Source organism: Musca vetustissima, unplaced genomic scaffold, assembly GCF_032173495.1.
Source record: "Musca vetustissima isolate MV318-11 ecotype Yass unplaced genomic scaffold, APGP_CSIRO_Mvet_v1 utg42880, whole genome shotgun sequence".
Classification (NCBI taxonomy): Eukaryota; Metazoa; Arthropoda; class Insecta; order Diptera; family Muscidae; genus Musca; species Musca vetustissima.
This window is the reverse complement of record NW_026874198.1, coordinates 75157-95082: the sequence shown is the minus strand read 5'-3', so window position 1 is coordinate 95082 and position 19926 is coordinate 75157. Positions and strand designations below refer to the sequence as shown.

Below are 19926 nucleotides of genomic sequence, written 5' to 3'. Positions count from 1 at the left end.
TAGGACATTACAATATGGCAACATGAAACGGCACGTGAAACAGCTGTTTATTGTTTTGATGCAATTTGGTTTATTTTTCACATTCCCAAATTCTCAAAGTGGCCAATTATTTTATGATATGCTTCTCCTCCTTTATTTTTGTGATTTTAAACGAATTATACGCAATAAAAACATATTAATCTATCATCATGTGCCTTTTTTATTTCAAAAAAGATTTTCTTTTATATAGAAAACATGAATACACTCACTATGAAAATGTAAGTGTGAAGAATACACCTCAAATGGGCGTAAAGTGTGTTCAGAATAACTTTAAAGGGAAGAGCGAACAAATTCACGGTAAATTAATGTCGAGAATAAGGCTGATAAAAGTCCCAATCGGTTTTAGGGATTTGTAATTTCCACTTAATGGTGTAGAGCATAAATACTTGTTTGTTTAACTTACTTGTTGCCATTGGTGCGAGATTGTGCCAACATATCAAATTCATCAGCATCTTTGTTGCTGGGTTTCGTTGCATTATTTAGACCTGAAATCACAGTATTTACCTATAAATTAATACCACATTATTAGTAAATGATCCATTGGTTCATTACCCAAACGATTAAAACTATTTAGCATATCATCTTTATTAGCTTCGGGAAAATCTAATAATTTTGGTTCAGCAGCTGGTATATTCGATACTGGTGCATTTGAAGTGGGTACACCCATGGCAGCGCCCAATACAGCCGATGGAGAAGTCATATTTGTAGTAGTTGCACGATTCTTTTCATAACGTTGATGACGCAAAAACATGTTATTCAATTCATCATTGATGCGTAATAATTCTGCGGTTAATTCATCGTCGGTAACACGAGCAATAAGATCAACAATACGTGATTGCATTTCTCTAATAAAAAGGAAATTGAAAGATTGCATTAATCAGAAAACAAAAATACGAAATGTTTTCAATGTGTTGTAACCCACTTGCAAGTAGCTGTTAAATCATTAAGCAATTGATAATCATCTGGATCTTCTTGGCCTGGCCTTAGTTCTGTGAGCATTTCGCCTAGAATTGATATATTCATTGAAACAATTTCCAATTCAGAATGTAATTTAGCAATTTGTTCCTGTGTTAGCTGATTTGAGCCGGTATTCTAAAATGAAAACAAAGCATATTTATACACATATTTAGAAAATAATGAAATACGAGAAAATCATACCGGCATTCCAGCTGTCATAGTGGCATGCTGAGGCGAAACTGCCTGTTGAGGCACCGCTTGCGGTGGCGGAGGTTCTGGTACACTCTAAAAGAAATGTGAAAATTACATTATTTTTTTAATTTAAATTTTGTTTAATATTATTCCAAAAACTTACTCGTTGTGGTGTATAAATCGGAGCCATATTTTCAATGTCGGTTTGTGGAAATTCAATACCTTTATTTTTCAATTCGATGTACATTTGTGTGACTCCATTAAGATCCGGTTGATTTTTGAAGGCATCTGCCCAAACTTGTATAAGATTAAGTACCTTTTCCTGCACCACCAAAGGGGGATCATTTTTAGGACCAATAAGTTTAACCAACTCTTGTATGAAATCTTTCTGGGCCACTAACACATGAAAGGCTTTACCGCAATTCTTGACACATGTCTCCAGCACTGTCAAAGTATACATAATAACTTGATTATTTTTTCCAGCATTTTGTTGTAAACGTTTGCGTATGGCTTTCATGGCATCACGAGCTGTATCGGAAGATTCATTGATCATATCGCATATTTCCATATTCAATGCCCAGTTTTCTGTGGCCATCGAACCATCTGTTGCTTGTTCTAAGAAGAAAGAAAAGCAAATAATTAAAATTAGTGTAGAAATTAAATATTGACTAAAAAGGAACAGATTTTGAACTAAAATAGTGATGACTATGGTTGATAAAATTAATCACACCATGACTAAGGAGGAAGATCATACATTATACGAGTTCCAATCCTTTATGGATCAGGCGGAAAGCGACTAACTCCGTCTAGTGATACTGTCATTTATGTCGTTGAGAATTGTCGTCCCCTGAAACGTTTTTAGTATGCTGAAGACCTCACTTTTGGTATTTGAAGAAGAGTCTATACCGAGAGTTTAGATGTCTGCCCTTGTAACGATGGGGACTGAGGGTGCAGTAGTTCTTTTCTAATTTTTATAATCCATATATTATCTAGTAAGTGGAGATATACAGCCTTATTCTAAATATTCGCTAGGGAGATATCTCGCATGTAAAAAAGAAATTCGCTTTCACATTCTCGCCTTATTGTGAATGAATAGGGAGACGCAAAATATGCGAGAGGCGGATTCGATTTTTCGAAAATGGTGGTTGAAAAAAAATATTCATGTTGCCATATTGAAATTTATGTTGCAATGCATGTTGCCCATTGTAATTTAATTTTGTAATATTTTTCAATATTTTCTTTATTAATTTTTTATTAAAAATTCTTATTTTTTATTGTTATTTAACCTTTATAACAATACAAATGTGAAATATCAAGAATGCTTTGTAATTAAAAGAAAATAAATTAACGTTTGAAAATATGGCAACATACAACGGCATGTGAAACAGCTGTTTATTGTTTTGATGCAATTTGATGCAAGAACTACAACAGATTACAAATAAAAGAACATTTTTTATGATGGCAAAAACCGCAACGAACTAATGAGAAGCACGAATAATGGGAAGCAATCTGCGATTGAATTATTTGAGTTTTTCACTGTTAAGCGGGTCATCAGGCAATTTTGGGTTTTCCATAATAATAATTCTTTTTTGAAAGACAAATCCTCGCCCAAAATATTTGTATTTCGGCTCCAAAATGCATCAAACTCTGCTTAAATATTCCTTATTACCTTTATACATTTATTGGCAATATTTAGTTGAGAATATTATCAATCGGATTTCCAATGGCATTTTATTTGTTGTTTTCGAGTTTGCATACAATAATTTAAAATATTCTAAATCGTCGTAGAATAAGTATTGTGTACATATATTTTTCATAAAAATATTTATTACTTATGTTTTTGTAGTCAGGCCCTTTTAAATTTATTAGCGAAAAATTTCGCACAAAATGTCATCTCAATCTCCCACTCCCTATAATCCAGAATAACTAACGAAAAACTGTAGAGTAAGTCAAAGGGGAAGGGCGAGTAAATTCTAGTCTAGTTAAGGGTCCCCTCGCAGATAGTTTTGAAATGTTTACCACATTTAGACTTAGATTTTCTTGCGGAAATCCATATTTCCGTTGGAACCCTTGTATTTTATAATGATTTTTAAAATTCACTAAGGCAACATAAGTATCAATTTAAATCATTTGAAGACCTGAGATATGGTCCTCGAAAATTCTGCGAAACCCTGTAATCAGGACCCCAAAAACTACATGTATAAATTTCAAAACAATTCCCGAGAAGACTTCAGCCTATTATGGTTTTAGTGTCTTTCCAGACGCTCCTAAATTTTTGAACACAAAATGTGGGGTATATTGTATTTACAAGCGTACGAACTTTCAGCAAGAATGCTTGATACACGACATCCTCGAATTGTGCGAGCTCATTTCGATCTTGGAATATGCAGTAGATTCTATTGGGTCGGACTTGGACTTTGGTTTCATAACCACAAGCCACCAATTATGACACTTTTTGATTTGGGGATATTTTATTTACTGGGTACCAAATGATCAGACTAGAAACATTGTCGTTTTTTTATTTTATTTTATAGGGTCAGTGGCTACAGTGTGAAAACTTTTCTAGGTCCATCACAGCAATAGCAATTTTTGAGGTTTCATATCATGTCTTTAAGAAATTTATAATTGATTAATAATCAGCAAATGTTTTTTTTTTTTCTTTTTACAACTTTGTACTCTTAAGAGTTCATGACCGCATACATTATTCACTTAAGAAAAATTGCTCATTCATTTATTATTTATGTAGGAAAACGGATAAATTGTCATATTGGTGTGTTTTATTTATTTTTATTCAATACACACAGTCTCGACCATACTCAATTAGCAGCAACAGATATATATGAATACCAAATATAAATATAAAACAAAAAATAACATTCACCTGATTGAAAGTTCAAACTTTTAGCAGTGTGAATTAACATAGAAAGAATTACACTGGGTAACATAAAGTGTAGGTTGGACAGAAATACAATTACTTAATAGTATTGAAATATAAAAAATTGAATATTTTCAAATGAATAGGGTATTATAAAGTCGTTCAAAATGTAGATAAAAAACTTTTTTGGTAACCCATTTTTCGGTAATTACGCTAGGGTCTTATGTCTGATTATAAACGTAGATTGCAAATAACAAAACATTTCAAAAAAAAAACTATACAAATCAATTTTTTCCATATCTTCTGGCTATTCACATTTTCTTTCGTACTGTTATGTGTGTACGTATTTTTTTATATCAATGAATATAAGTTGATAACGAACAATAATAACAACAACAGCAATAAATATAGTCTACAATTTCTACAAGCTCTTATTAGTCATCGTTGGAAACCACCGGTAGCTTATGTACTAGTTTTTTGCGGCTTAATAAGTTTGTTGTTTTCCATCAAAGCATTTCAATGATGATTATATAAAAGAAAATGTAACGCTTAAAATGATATAGGGTACTGCTGTTACTTAAACAATTGCAATAGCATTTGATATGCTCGGTTTCAATGGTTAATAAACGACCTCTAATATCAACAGATACGTCTACTGTTTGTTTTTCTAAGATGCATGAAGAGTGTTAAAATTTATAATTCACACCAGTCATAAGTTTGTTAAAAAAAATAAATCGTAATAAAAGTTTCTGTTTTTGGGTACACATTAGTTAGATTTACACATTTTAGTTAGATTTCAAATAACAAAATCAAACAAAAATGAAGACAATGAACTAGTGTGAATTATTTTTACAAATACATATTAAATTGCTTTGAAAAGCAAAATATATATATTTAATCGAATGTTATTTTTGACCGTCTAAAGTAGAGAAAAGCAATAAATGTATATGAACTTTTTACGTACATAATGCATACCAAAAAAATCAACACCAAAAATTTATCCACAAACCTTTGTTTGCAATCAGCATTTTTTTATAACAAGATTAGATTAGCCATTATAACTTGGCACATAGTATAAATGTTATACTAATACCGTTTTTGCACTTGTTTATTAAATTGTCTGTATGGAAATAAAATAAACAATGAACGAAATTTGTTTGTGATTCAGAATACAGTTAAATCTACTTTATTGTATTCAGAAAAAAATACTTATGCTGCATTAAATTCACAATAAAAGAAATTGAATTGCATTTCATATACAAAAGTCGTAGTCTCCTCATTTTGACGCATACTTGTATATACCAGTAAATAACCCGTTTTATGATATTCTTGGAAATATTAGTCATGTTAGTGACAAATATACACCACTACCTCGATTTCGGGGATAGCGGATTTGAGGAATTGGTGCAGATCCTCAAAATTCATCTTGTATGTCATAAGTGATTTAGAAATATGACCAATAACCGTTTTGAAATTTTTAACATAGACTTCGTTATATATGTTAAATTTTAAATAAATAATTTCTTGCGGAAATCCGTATTTCCGGACATATGGGCCTATAAAGTTGTCCTCAGGCCCATGTATTTTCTTATGATTTAAAAAATTCACTGATATACATATTATCATCTTATCATGTCTGAAGTTCTGATAACAAAAAAGTAATTTTTATACCCCTCACCACACTGTGGCACAACAGGGTATTTGTCCTTTTGAGAATATGCATAGAATCAGTTTCTGTGTCGATTTATGTATGTTCATCTATCAGTCCGTCCATGTATTTTTGTGAGCAAAGTACAGGCCGCATTTATGATCCGATATGAATGAAATTTTACACAGGTCACTTATTTGGCCCAAGAAAATGGAGAAAATCCGTTCAGATTTAAATATAGCTCACATATATAGTTTAGTCCGAATTTATGTAAATGGTACACAAAACTCCCAATATTGGTCCAATTGAGAAAACATTTTTTACAGAGCAATGAATTAGGTCCAGATTGATGTGTGCGAAGTTTTGTTGAAATCGATTCAGACTTAGATTTAGCTCCCATATATAGTTTCGTCCGATCTTATGTAAATGAAGCACCAAACTCCCAACATTGGTCCGATTGAGAATAAATTACTGAATTAGGTCCAGATTGATGTGTGCGAAGTTTTGTTGAAATCGATTCAGACTTAGATTTAGCTCCCATATATAGTTTCGTCCGATTTTATGTAAATGGAACAACATAATGTCAATGTTTGTCCGATTTAGCCAAAATTTTACATAGCGTATTAATATTAATAAAGGTTGACATGTGTGAAGTTTTGTTGAAATCGGTTTAGATTCTTATATAGCTCCCATATATAGTTTCGTCCGATTTTGTGCAATTTGAGCAACATGTCGTCAATGTTTGAACGATTGAGCCAAATTTTGCATAGAGTATTGAAATCACCACAGGTTAACGTGCGTGAAGTTTTGTTAAAATCGGTACAGATTTAATGTAAATGGTGCATAGAAGAGATTATGTTTGTTTTGAATTCATGAAATTTAGCATCAGGTATGGAATATAGGCTAGAATTATTTTATTAAGGTTGAATTTAGTTCAGATTTGAATATAGCTCACATATAAACTTTAGTCCCATTTCATGCAATTTGTGCACCATATATCATATTTAGACGATATTTTGTTGTTGAAATCGGTTCAGATATGGCTCCATATATTTTTATTTTTTCATATATTTTTTTGCGATTTTATACAAATGTCCAAATGGAGGAGCCTATGTCTGTTCGCTTTATATAAAATATTGCGTAGCGTATTGGATTGGAGTCGTTTCAGGTTTATATATAGCTTTTATAGTGGCTTCCATAATGGAATTCAAATATCCATTTCAATGGTCTTCCAATGATGTTATGTCTATTCTATCCACACGATATTGTACATATGAGCATCTCTTTTATGTACCCAAAGTGGTGAAGGGTATCATACAGTCGTACCCATCTGACTTTTGAACTTTCCCTGCTGGTTTTTATCGAAAAGTCCATACTTCCTAAGATATGGGCCTCTAAAATTCCGCGTTGACCATTTTGGGTATCAATTAAATACAGCAGAAATAAGAAATAGTATTTGCGGGGAGTTAAGAATTTCTCTTTTGGACAGAAATTCAGGCTAGGTAAAATTCCTTTTATTTAGAATAGATATGTGCTTGGCCGGACTTCTGTCGGTGATTTAATTAAGACCTTTTTCTAGGGGCAGTTGGCAACTCCGGCTATGCAACAGGATCTTCTATGTATAAACATTATGTCCCAATACTTCTAGTTTCTAATCAGTGCCTTTAACCTTTAAAATTATAATGAAGATCCATATCATGAAGTATGGTCTCTACGATAAGGAAATTACATTTTTGTAATAAGGACACTAAAATGCTTGAAATTGATAACCATATTGCAAAAACTATGGAGGACTATATTTCGGATTTCCGCAAAAAGCAGGAAAATGCACTATCTACCCGACAGAATCACCTGTTAAATAGGATAGTTTTTGTAGGTAACCATGCAGAACAGAATAATGTAGGTATTGTGTGGGGCCTTCAGTTGGAGATATAGTACTTTCATCTATAGACAGATGCAACAACGGGGTACGCGGCAGAAAGCTCTTTTAAATTTGATTTCTGTACTTCACTCATTTTTTTATCCAAGATTTTGTTTCTTAAACATGTGTGTACATTCCTACACCTTTGTTTCCCACTATATGACATATTTTCGAATTACACTTTATTTGTAACTCAAAAAAACGCAGATAACAACTAAAATGCACTCAGTCATACCGACATATGTAAATACATATATAACATAATTAACCTGTCACGGCTGAGGTGTTTACGGCTTGCCGTTCTAATTGCTTAGTTGCCTGACAAAAGTGAACACCATCCCCCTCCGTATTTATTTCGACAAATTTCTAATGAAGTTTTTTTTTTATTTTTCGGAAACGTTTATAAAAATTATATTTACACAAAAACCATAAACATCATATAGACACTTGCTACTGTTGCAGCGGGTGTATAAATATGACAAAAAAAAATTGTGAAAATTCAATTTTCTCCACAATGACAATCGTTTGTTCGGTCTCTGAATGAGACAGCGAAACACACAAACAAACATACACTTGCAAACATATTGCAACATGAAAAATGCAAAACTTTCCATGGAAAATATTCCATTATCAGCAATAATTCTACATATGCACCGCAATGATTTCTTTACCAATAAGAAATAAAGCAACAACAAAAAATGCACATTAATAAGGCAAATCATTACCAATTCTTTGGCCTACAGGCGTTGAAAATGGGTTGGTTCCCAAATTTAAAAACGATGCCATTTCTTGACGTTTACACTTTGTTCTAATCACTAATCACTTTGTTCACTTTACTTCACTGAACACGAATATTGCACTTGTTTATTTTTATAATTTTCTACAATAAAAATGAATTCAACAATCTTCTGAATTGTATGGGCTCCTCGGTCTGTAATTTTTTTCCGTATTTTTCGTATTTTGTTTTTTGACTACCGGTTACTATGCGTCAACTGACTATCAAATATCTGTGTGACGAATTTCAAAACAAAAACAATATGAAAATCATATGATATTGTTTAAACGAACTGACAGTAGTGGGACTTATGCTACATTTACATTAAACCAAGGTATAATAATTACTATCAACTGATTACAATTTTTTATTAATTCTTTCAAAACAATAATTCAATTTGTGTGTAAAGTCTTGAAAAATGAAATTATTTTATATATTATTTTATATATATTTTTATATTACAAAATTTCAAGTAAAATTCTCAAGAACTCTTGAAGATATAGCCGATTTATTGTGTCAGCATCAAGTGATGGCAAGAGTGATTCTCAAATTTTAAAATCATTTTTTCTACACTGTGTGTTCACGAATGGCACAATTATAAAAGGTAACAGCAAATGCCAGCTGATTGGATTCCAACGTTATTCTAGTGTCAATATGAATTTGATAAATTATGTTTTTAAAAAAAGACCCAAAAGGAAAATTGGGTAGCATAAATTCGAAACTGTTCTTTATTAATATTCTCTCATATTCAATGTACTCAATCTGCATGCTGGGAAAGTTTGATAGAGGAAATCTTTATCCATGGAATAACTCGCACTTCCTAACAGTTTCATTCCCTTAATTACAAAAACCCTTATTTTCTTCTTCTTTGAGTCTTCAAATTCATGTATGCAAAGTTATAAGCCTTTACCAGTCTTCGTCGAAATATGAAATCGAAAATGGCACTCTTGCCCAAATTTTGCTTGTGTGACCTGTCATGTTCTTCATTCATGAAGCAAACACGAAAAAAATTTTAGTGCGTAGTAGTCTTAAAACGGTGTACACACTAGCACTTTTGAGTGGCAGATTTTTTTATCGATTACTGGCTGCCCACCAACCATGAATATTTTTTGTCGTTGCCTAATGAATGGCGAAAGTGAGAGGCCACCTGTCAAACAAGTCAATTATTTGCAAGACTGCCATTCAAAAGTGATAATTTGTACACCGCTTAAACGATTTTAAATCGACTCGATTAACCAAATCCAAAAATATACCCTAATTGTTTACACATACCTTTAATCATGATCTAAATGCCGATCAACTGATGATTGTTAGTATACAAATAAAATTATTAATTTGAACCAAAAATATTTGTTTCCAATTTGAAAATGAAAAGAAGAATTACAACAAGGGAATTAATCATGATTAGAGGTTATATGTAAATCCGCTTTTTGGTAACTTTGACGACGTTTAGGGCGTATTTACACAGAACGTGTTTTATAGTACGTTTACATTAAACCGGATTTGGTTAACCTAGTGGGTTTCAATTGTCAATTCCTTTGCATATATGTCAAATAAATCCTCATAAAGAAGGTTAACCCGGTAAAAAGTTCTAATGTATATGCCGTTTTATGATAAATCATCTTTAATCGTTGTTCATGTTGTCATTTCATTTGATATTCTGTATATTTTGTCAAATAAATATATTGTAGTAAATGTAGTAGTAAAAAATTGTAAATTCTTGCAGGTTCTGGAACAGCCGTAATATATTTACACACGTTAAATATCGCACTTAATACCACACACACCTGGAACGTTTTTCATTATGATTGTGCAATCAATCAGCTGTCAGTTTTTGGCAAACCCATTTTGAACATATTGTCAGTACTGTCTGTCAGAAACGAGCCGAGTGGTGGAGAAAAAAATTGAAAATTTCTTCAGAGGGGGAATTTAACTTATCTGCTCCTTTTCCGTGAACATATTAGCGATTAATTAAAATCCTATCGAAATGGCTTGTAACGCTAGCAAAGTTCCCTTGTTGCGTGTTATTGCTGTAAGTAATGAATGACAATGCGGAAATAAAAATAATAATCTCGGTAGTTCTCATTGGCAAATCGTGTATAAGCATGGTTACGTAAATAGCCCAAACGTAACCATAAAAGAAAAAAACTCCTACTCCAGGTTTGTGATTTCAACAATTAAAACACAATTTTTATACTTTCAACTAGAAACGTGGATATGCCGCTGCCTGTCCCAGACCAGTTGGTGAAGTTGCAGCTGTCCAAACTAAGCAACTTGACAACAAAGTTGTTGTAGCCACCGCTGAAGCTCAATTGCCTGTCACTCGTGTTTCTGTGGTCTTCGGGTAAGGCTCTTCTACAGAAAATAAACTTTGTTTTTTAGAAATTATTACGTTATTCGAATAATTTCAGAGCTGGTTCCCGCAATGAGACATACGAAACCCAAGGTGCCACACATTTGTTGCGTGTTGCTGGTGGTTTGACCAACAAGAACTCGACTGGTTTCGCTCTTACCCGCAATATCCAGCAAGTCGGTGGTAACTTGACTGTTACTTCTGATCGCGAAGTTGTTGCTTACACTGTCGAAACCACTGCCAACAATTTGGAAGTTGGATTGCATTACTTGCAAGATGTTATTCAACCCGCTTTCAAACCATGGGAATTGTCTGACAGCGTACCATTCATTAAGAACCAAGTTGCAACTGTCCCACCACAGGTAAGATATTTTTTGAAAAAAATATTATTTTTAAAAAATGCTTGAGAATAACTTGTTTCCCTGTTAGGTTCAAGCTGTTGAATTGTTGCACAAGGCTGCTTTCCGTACTGGTTTGGGCAACTCTGTGTACATCCCCAAGTTCCAAATTGGCAAATTGTCAAGCGAAACCATGTTGCATTATGTTGCTAACAACTTCACTGCTGGTCGCTGTGCCGTCGTAGGCGTTGGTGTTGACCACAACGCCTTGGTTGGTTTTGCCCAAAGCTTGGAATTGCCCACTGGTGGCAAATCCAGCTCTGGTGCCAACTACTATGGTGGTGATGCCCGCAAGGACACCCCCGGCAATGTAGCCCATGTTGCTGTTGCTGGTCAAGGTGGTGCTGTAAGCAATCCCAAGGAAGCTTTGGCTTTCGCCGTTTTGCAATACGCCATTGGCAGTGGTCCAGCCACCAAGCGTGGTGCCGTCAACGGTCCATTCGGCAAAGCTCTTGCCTCTGCCGTCGGTGATGCCAGCGCCTGCTTCTCTGCCTTGAATGCCACCTACTCCGATGCTGGTCTCTTCGGTTTCGTTGTCTCCACTGACGCCCAAAATGTTGGCAAAGCTGTCGATGCTCTTGCTCGTTCCCTCAAATCCGGCACAGTATCCTCTGATGATGTCAACCGTGGCAAGGCTTTGTTGAAGGCTGCCGTTTTGGACGCTTACGCCACCGACAGTTCTTTGGTTTCCGAAATGGGCTTGCAAGCTGTCCTCACCAAGGATGTACAAAGCGCCGATGCTCTCGTTGCTGCCATCGATAGTGTCTCTCAACAAGATGTACAAGCCGCTGCCAAGAAGGCTGGTTCCTCCAAATTGTCTGTTGGTGCTGTCGGTAATTTGGCTAATGTCCCATATGCTTCTGACTTAGCATAAATGTAGAAAAACACAACAACTTTTTCATAATATAATAAATTAATTGTTAATACTAAAGAAATATAGAGGAAAGATAACCAAATGGGGCTATAAATTAAAAAAAAAGAAAAAACAGGAAACTTACCAAACAATTTGAAAATGTTGTAATTTTTATTAAAAGGCAGTATACATTCACATAAAATCAACGCTCCCCAACAAATACTTAGAAAAGTTTAAAAACGATCGATTTAGTGATAAACGGAAAATAATGAATGAATGTTCTAAGAGAACTAAATAAAATAAATTAAACACTACCACTAAAAATAATATTGAAGAATTGATTTTTTGATTTCAAACAGTCATTATTTTCGAGAAGCAAAGAATGGAGGAATCCTTATACAATTTCAAATGATGTCCAAAGTTTTTCAAACCTCTGTGAGGTCATTCGGCCAACGACTGTCACCTCGGTCCATTATGACTATGTAGAATCAGTTGGTTGGATATAACAAACAACACAGTAGTTTTACTTATGTCTACTCCATGGTCATTTAAGAGCCATGGGAAACATAGTCAGATTCGTAATTATATGAAGACGAGGAAGAACAAGATAATTTATGTACAAAATAATTCGGGTCTTCTGCAAAAGATAGGCCCTTAATACACACACTTCTTAGCCAATTATAGCTGTCAGGAACAGGTTTTGGTGGCCCCGAAATATGCGTCCAACATCTCCGGGCAATGAAAAATCGACGAAATTCGTATTCAAAATTAAACTATTTTTCACTAACCATATACAAAACACATATACCGAGCAAAAGCCGCAAACAAGATTCGAAATCGGATATAAATTAAAAATTACTCATTTTGTTGTTAGTGAATACATATATATTGTATTTTGATCGGCATTTTATATATAAAAACAGTAATATATCTTTGGATAGTTTAACATTATTTTATACAAATAAGAAATAAGAATGAGATAAAAAGATACAGACATTACAAATATACTTAGAGCTAGGTTAGGTTATTTTACCACAAGGCAACAATAACTATGGCTACAAAGAGAACAATAATTACAATCCAATAACCTGAAAGGGAAAATGTTCAATGAAAAGAGAAACCTTAAATCAAAATATTTTTGGGACTTACCACAGGTATTACTATCACTTCGATTTATTAACGATATGCTGCGTGTTTCTCGATTAACACCCGTATCAACTCTTTCTATAGTATTGGCCAAGTTGTCCAAAATATCTAAAAAGAGGGATTTTTGTTTTATGCTTTTATATCAGAAACCATAAATGTGTTTGTCATCTTCTTACCATTTTGATCTTCTACTTCTTGACCCAATTGTGTTGCTAATGCTCTCTGACGTGCCAAAGTCTGTGAAAGTGTTTCCAAGCCCTGATTTTGTTGTTCAATCATATCTATCTGCGCTTGTTTCAATCGCTCTACATCGATGATAGCTGCATCATCATTACTGTCACCAGCCCGAGTGGTCGACGTTGAGGGCCAATTGCTATCCAACAATGCCGAACGATCATCTCGTGTCGAATTTGTATATTTATTTTGTAAAGTTTGTCGTTCAGATTGTAAGGTGTCCAATAGACGTTGTCGCCTTTCAATTTCTTCAAATGTTCTGTAGTGGAAAAAAAGAAAACAGAATTAAAAAATGAATTGCACGACTTCATGTGGAAGTAGTAGCAAGTGAAAACATTATTAGGTTTCGAACCCGGCCGAGCTTTTTATAACCTCCATTATGAGGTGGGCATACGAAGTAGAAAAAATAGGTCGGCTGTTTCTTATATACCAAAACAAAACTATCGGCCAGAAGGGTTTTTATTATTCTGAGAAAACAAAATATTACATTACAGCCACTTAGGTTGGACAATTAGGTAGGACCTTTATTCGGCAAAGCTTCTGCCTCTGCCGTCGGCGATGTCAACGCCTGCTTCTCTGGCTTGAATGCCACCTACTCCGATGCTGGTATCTTCGGTTTCGTCGTCTCTACTGACGCCCAAAAAGTTGGCAAAGTTGCCGATGCTCCTGCTTGTTCCCTCAAATCCGGCACAGTATCCTCCGATGATGCCAACCGTGGCAAGGATTTGTTGAATGCTGTCCTTTTGGACGCTTACGCCACTGTCCGTTCTTTGATTTCCGAAATGTGCTTGAAAGTTGTCCTTTCCAAAGATATAAATATCAAAAACGGGACTGGATCTTTATATGTGGGATATGTCGAAATATTTACCTATGTTGGACAATTTTCTGCAAAGAAGTTTTTTAAGTTATCAAGAGTACAGAATGCCAAATTACAACATATCTGGTTGAAAATTCGGTCATGTGACCATTAAAATATCAAAAATTGTGCGGGACCTTTTTATGCGGGCTTTTTTAATATAGGGATCTATATTTTTAATTGTTTTTGATGAGGACTTTTAAACTCTAAAATATATCTTTAATTGAATATCTTAAAATTGGGGATGGACCCTTTACTAAAAATCAGGAAAGCTAATTTAAGGTCACTTAATTTGGAAAATGTACTTTGGACTTGGGTATCTTAATATGGGTGCTATATCAAAAAAGAGACTCGTCAGTGAAGAAGTTGTTTACCCTCCAAGAAATGCCAAATTAAGTCATTTCGAGTGAAAAATGTACCCCGGTGGAATAACATACAAAAATAGAGGTAGAACATTTTTATAGGGATTTTGTCAAAACATGGTGCAATATTGAATATATTGGACAAACAGGTTTGTAAACCTCAAGAGACCAGAATGCCAAAACCATCAAAAAACCTTGAACGGGCGCGACTTTTATATGGAGTGATATGTCAAAATGTGGTTCTGTTTTTAGAATTGTTCTCGAGGTTATATCGTTGTAAAGTATCCCTTAAATTTGGTGGGGCAATTTTATCGAGTGTATGTGGAAACATTGGCAAATATTTTTGGAGGCAATTTTCAATATTGATCCGTGTTTCAAACGGTCAGACCCAAATTTAGGGATATTTGAATAAACATTTTGCAGACAATATACATAGGTCCATGTTTCCAAATACCTTCAAAAAAATCATGTAGCACATTTTGCAGTGATGTAACAATATGGAGGGATATGTCAAAATGTGGTTCATTTTTTGAATTGTTCTCGAGGTTATATCGTTGTAAAGTATCCCTTAAATTTGGTGGGGCAATTTTATCGGGTGTATGTGGAAACATTGGCAAATATTTTTGGAGGCAATTTTCAATATTGATCCGTGTTTCAAACGGTCAGACCCAAATTTAGGGATATTTTAGCAAACATTTTTGCAGACAATATACATAGGTCCATGTTTCCAAATACCTTCATGATTGATTTTAACCTCCTTATTGTTAATATGTTTGGGTCCAAGAAATGTACCTAAATCCGAAATTTTCGATTATCTTGGAGATCCTACTATATACTTTCAATTTAGGAAAAACAGTTAACATTTTGCAGTATGTAGCAGGTATAATTATAGTTGGTCCATAGCTACCTACTAATTAATTTCCTCCTAAGTGTGTATATTTTTAAAGATATAAATATTCTAATCAGTCATGATAAAGTTCCACTTACAAAGAAATAATCAAATGAAAACATTTAAAACTTCCTTCGCCATCGTAAAATGTTCATATACTACGCAACAGATTTAATATCATTCAATACAACCTGTAGATTGTTGATATGTAAATTATTTTGTAGGTGGCATATTGAGTTTTCATAACTAGATTTCCAAAATAACATCCATCCAAACAAGTACACCCTTTTGTTAAACTTACATGCTCTTATTTTTGGACGCCTCATTTAGTCCATATTTCAATTGTTGCAAATCTCTGTCGAATTGTTTAATGCCCACTTGTATGGACAGTGTCAAGCGATTATAATCGGGCGATGAGTGTATTTTGCCTTCCCTGGCATTGAGCTGAGATAGTAGTGTGTGATTTAAACGGGAACACGATTCATATTCCGTCAACCTATTAAGGAAATGTGTCGTGAATTAATTATGTTTCCAAATATCCAATTGGATGCGACAAATAAATTAACTACCATGAATCAACATCAACCAGAGCCATTATTTGCAATCAATGATATTGGACAAATGAGGCACTCTTGGCAATTGTGTCAACAAACAAAGAAGACTGGTAACTTCTTGCGGTATTTTTCCAAAAGTGCACGTAGTCTTAGCTCCAGGGCAGTGCCGTCGTTTGGTACAACCAACAAATTATTATCTTGGATAAAGACCAATGACGAACGAATGAACTCAAAACAAAATGGCCGACAATTCTTGTGTTTACGAATGAGTGTGAAATATACAGAAAAACAGCTGATAATATTAGGGATTTCATAAAATGAACCACCGGAGCTAATGTAACAGAGTTGCCATTTTTCATTCAGTATTCAATTTAGATTTGAGTGGTAGGAATTGTACTCCGTAAACAATTTCGAATAAATTTAAAAATACATAAAACTATACATTATTATTATGTTTTCAATACCTAAATGTATACAATATGTAAAGAATGAGTTTACACATGAATAATAATTTAACATTTTCAAATGTTGAAGCTAGTTATATTATTTTTGATATTTATTTATTTTATTTCGATATACACTGTATGAAAGTAACGGTATTGTGTGTTTTTGTGTATTCAATTCTTTATATTGAAAATAATTTGATGACAAAAATTGTAAAAGTGCGCAATACTTTATATTGAAAATAGTAGGGTAAACCATGAAATATTTGTTTCATCCATAACAAAGTAATTACTTCCAGAGGGACGCGTTAAAAACATAATTTTCATTTCAATTAAATTTGAATACAGTTCAATTTATTTTGAATTTATTTGACATAGTATTCAAAACAATACAAACACGTACACAAAATATCCCAGCAAGCATTTTCTATCCAAAACATACCCAAGGTAGGCGATATCGTATTTTTAACAAATAAGTTATACCGTTTGGGAAGAAATGAACCACATACTCGTTACCTTTAAAAAGTATCTTCTTCGTCACAATTTGAAGTTAATAAAGCGACACTCCAAAATGACATTGTTTTGTTACCTTAAATATTATCGCCTTAGTTACTATAAACGTTCACTAAGAAGATACGTTTAAGAAGTGACGAATGCGTGTTTCATTTCTTCAATAACCGTATTTGCAAAAATACGATATCGCCTGGTAGTGAGTTTTTGATACCCAAAGTAAAATACTTGTATGAATAATGAGTAATTGCAATAACAATAATGAATAACCTATATTTTGCAAAAAAAAAATTTCAACATTTAACGCCAAACAAACATAATATTGATTTTAAGGTTAATACTAAGTAAAACTAAAAACATTATTTAGTTAAATTATAATAATAGTTATATTTTCAATAATTTTATTGATTTACAGTCATCTGTTGTTTTTTGTGTATTCTATCCCGAGCGTGTAAAATATGTTGTTGACAAACTTTGTTTAGGTCCGACAACGACGTCTGGTGAAATTTTAGATGGCACATATCTGTAAAAATTAATGGTTTAATTTCAAATGAACACAAAAGTAAGCTGACTTGCCTCTTATTATACTATATATAGCAAATCGCTGAAAACTGAGATTTTTATAGTTCCACGCCAGGTCATTTCAGCTTATTATTACCAATTGTTCCCGAACTTCGTCTTCTATTAGATGTTTGGCATCAACATTTTTAAAATCGTCGAAAACATAAAATGGCAGCGGTGGCAACAATTGCAATTCTTTTTCTAAGGAAGTGGACATTATGACAGTCTTCTAACCCATAATGAGTATATGATCCCCTTAAAATACTACGAATATATACTTCGTTTGGAGTTCCTTTTAATGTCCTGCAGTATTTATGTACATTGATTTCTTCTTCTCTTAACATGACCAAGAGCTTATTATGCGTTATGATTTACAAAATTTTGGATTGCCGATTCCGATAATTTTTTAGAAAAATTCATAATTTTTTTGTTGTGCATTCAGTTTTATCTTCGCCGTCATATTCACTTTCACTATTTTCCGAACTGCCATTCACATTAAAATATCATTGCCTTTTGATGTTCTAATTTGCTCAATACACATTACCTTTTGCGGTGGATGTTGCACTTTGTTGACTTTGGGAAAAAGGTTGAAAATAATCCAGATGCCTCCCTCTTGCTTCTCAATTCAATTGCCTTTTTTGATGTAGAGCTCATGTTAGCTTTGAATGATGAATGTGCCAAATGATACTTCTTTACTTGAACTTATAACCAAAGAGTTATACATCCATGACCATAAATCTATAATTATATTTTTCCGCGCCTCTCTATATTATTTGATACACCAATGAAAAATGTTTCAGGCCGAAGATTTTTTAATGAAAATGTAGTATTTTCCACAAAATTTTATTCGATGACAAATATTTATAGAACGACAGTTAAATTACGAAGTTATCGTATTTTCATCTTCTTTCATTTAACTAAGTAGTTACTACAGACGATCGAAATTGGTTAACAATTCATTTGTTATTGTAAAATTACGAAGTATCACCCTTTTACAAAAAATAAGTGTCGAAGTAGATAATTATTTGAAGATGGAGTTAAAAACTTACTTCCAAATTCTTGCAGGGATGTATTTTGATTTTATGGAACAAGCCACCTGGAGAAAAAATTGTAATCAGTTGGTAGCTGTGCCCTACCTTGTAATAATTATACCATGACTATCAACCTAACATTTACGACATGTGAAAAAAAATATATTTTGAATGTTAGAATTGAATATTTTTATATTTTTTATTATTTATTTAAAATGAAACTGAAAATTTTATTTCTTTTGCATTTTTTACGTTTACTGAAAAGAGTATTTATTTATTCAATGTTCACTCATTCTTAACATACTGTATATAGTATACATATTGCATTTATTTTTGCTATCAAATCAAAAAAATAATAATAAGGAAAGTTCTAAAGTCGGATGGCACGACTGCATGATACCCTTCACCACTTTGGGTACATACAAGAGATACTCACATGTACAATATCCTGTACATAGAACAGACACAACATATTTGGAGGACCATTAAAGTGGAATCGGCATCATTTGTATGAAATCGAGCAAAACTATGTATGGGAGCTATATACAAATCTTTACAAAATCCAATACGCTTTATTCTAAATCTGGACCTATTTGAGTAACCGTGGCATTCACCATTTCGTAGCTTCAGCACAGTGCGCTGTCCAAAATTCTATCTCGTGTAGAGAAACGTTAATTATTTGGTACTTTGGAACTCAGACGAAATATGTAGGGGTTGTATCTGCATCTAAATATATTTTACAAAATCCAATACGCGATATTTTATGTTCTTATTTGGTACGTTGTGCACCATTTAGGTAAAATCGGATGAAAATATGTATGAAAGCTATATGTAAACCTGAACAGATTTCAAAAAAATCTTATTCCAAAACTGCACCAATGACGAAATATATATAGAGCTATATCAAAATTGTCCGTGCAATATGCAAGCTATAGTTCCGTTCCAGAACCTAAAAGAATCTACTAATTTCACAAGTTTTGCAACTTTTTACTCAAAAACCGTTCCTGAACCCACAAATCTGGTAAAACATTCAATCAAATTTAAGAGAGCACAAAACAAAATGGCGTTCTCTTTGTAAACTTTTTACTCGAGAAATTTGGTCGAAAAAAATGGTAAACAGGAATCCCTACTTCTGATTGGCTGTTATGTTGATTTATAAGTATTGCCATTTAATTTGGCAGATTTACAAGATTTGCGTTCCCGAACTTTTCAAATTCTTTTGTACTCTGGAAGCGATTTTGAAATGTTTCCCTTTTACTAGCTTTACTATTAAAAAGTACTGGAACAGACCATATATGTATATCTGAACCGATTAAATAAACTTAACAC

The 19926-nt window shown here is 33.3% G+C and overlaps 3 protein-coding genes across 3 annotated transcripts; 1 reads left to right on the top strand and 2 right to left on the bottom strand.

Moving 5' to 3' along the window:
* Positions 1 to 438: 438 nt before the first annotated feature.
* Positions 439 to 8443, bottom strand: LOC133331582 (TOM1-like protein 2). Its single transcript, XM_061539969.1, has 6 exons — positions 8358 to 8443; positions 1352 to 1803; positions 1198 to 1281; positions 962 to 1131; positions 592 to 884; positions 439 to 524 (listed from the first exon to the last, which is right to left on the bottom strand). The coding sequence occupies exons 1-6, from the start codon at positions 8416 to 8418 to the stop codon at positions 439 to 441; spliced, it is 1146 nt and encodes a 381-aa protein (XP_061395953.1). The 5' UTR covers positions 8419 to 8443.
* Positions 8444 to 10279: 1836 nt separating this feature from the next.
* Positions 10280 to 12058, top strand: LOC133331602 (cytochrome b-c1 complex subunit 2, mitochondrial). The gene is made up of 4 exons (XM_061539989.1): positions 10280 to 10439; positions 10615 to 10751; positions 10819 to 11122; positions 11190 to 12058. The coding sequence occupies exons 1-4, from the start codon at positions 10395 to 10397 to the stop codon at positions 12030 to 12032; spliced, it is 1329 nt and encodes a 442-aa protein (XP_061395973.1). The 5' UTR covers positions 10280 to 10394; the 3' UTR covers positions 12033 to 12058.
* Positions 12059 to 12998: 940 nt separating this feature from the next.
* On the bottom strand, positions 12999 to 16116 carry LOC133331570 (syntaxin-8). The gene is made up of 5 exons (XM_061539958.1): positions 16068 to 16116; positions 15800 to 15994; positions 13334 to 13650; positions 13161 to 13265; positions 12999 to 13099 (listed from the first exon to the last, which is right to left on the bottom strand). The coding sequence occupies exons 1-5, from the start codon at positions 16091 to 16093 to the stop codon at positions 13041 to 13043; spliced, it is 702 nt and encodes a 233-aa protein (XP_061395942.1). The 5' UTR covers positions 16094 to 16116; the 3' UTR covers positions 12999 to 13040.
* Positions 16117 to 19926: the final 3810 nt, after the last annotated feature.

What these genes read in the sequence shown, in the direction of transcription:
- LOC133331582 (XM_061539969.1), bottom strand. Translation starts at nt 8,418, where the DNA reads ATGGCATCGTTTTTAAATTTGGGAACCAACCCATTTTCAACGCCTGTA. An exon ending in CTATGACAGCTGGAATGCCG is followed by an intron (nt 1,132 to 1,197) that starts GTATGATTTTCT and finishes TTTTCATTTTAG; the next exon opens with AATACCGGCTCAAATCAGCT. An exon ending in GATTTAACAGCTACTTGCAA is followed by an intron (nt 885 to 961) that starts GTGGGTTACAAC and finishes CCTTTTTATTAG; the next exon opens with AGAAATGCAATCACGTATTG.
- LOC133331602 (XM_061539989.1), top strand. Translation starts at nt 10,395, where the DNA reads ATGGCTTGTAACGCTAGCAAAGTTCCCTTGTTGCGTGTTATTGCT. An exon ending in CCTTGTTGCGTGTTATTGCT is followed by an intron (nt 10,440 to 10,614) that starts GTAAGTAATGAA and finishes ACTTTCAACTAG; the next exon opens with AAACGTGGATATGCCGCTGC. An exon ending in CGTGTTTCTGTGGTCTTCGG is followed by an intron (nt 10,752 to 10,818) that starts GTAAGGCTCTTC and finishes GAATAATTTCAG; the next exon opens with AGCTGGTTCCCGCAATGAGA.
- LOC133331570 (XM_061539958.1), bottom strand. Translation starts at nt 16,093, where the DNA reads ATGGCTCTGGTTGATGTTGATTCATG. An exon ending in CTGGTTGATGTTGATTCATG is followed by an intron (nt 15,995 to 16,067) that starts GTAGTTAATTTA and finishes TTTCCTTAATAG; the next exon opens with GTTGACGGAATATGAATCGT. An exon ending in AAGTGATAGTAATACCTGTG is followed by an intron (nt 13,100 to 13,160) that starts GTAAGTCCCAAA and finishes TTTCCCTTTCAG; the next exon opens with GTTATTGGATTGTAATTATT.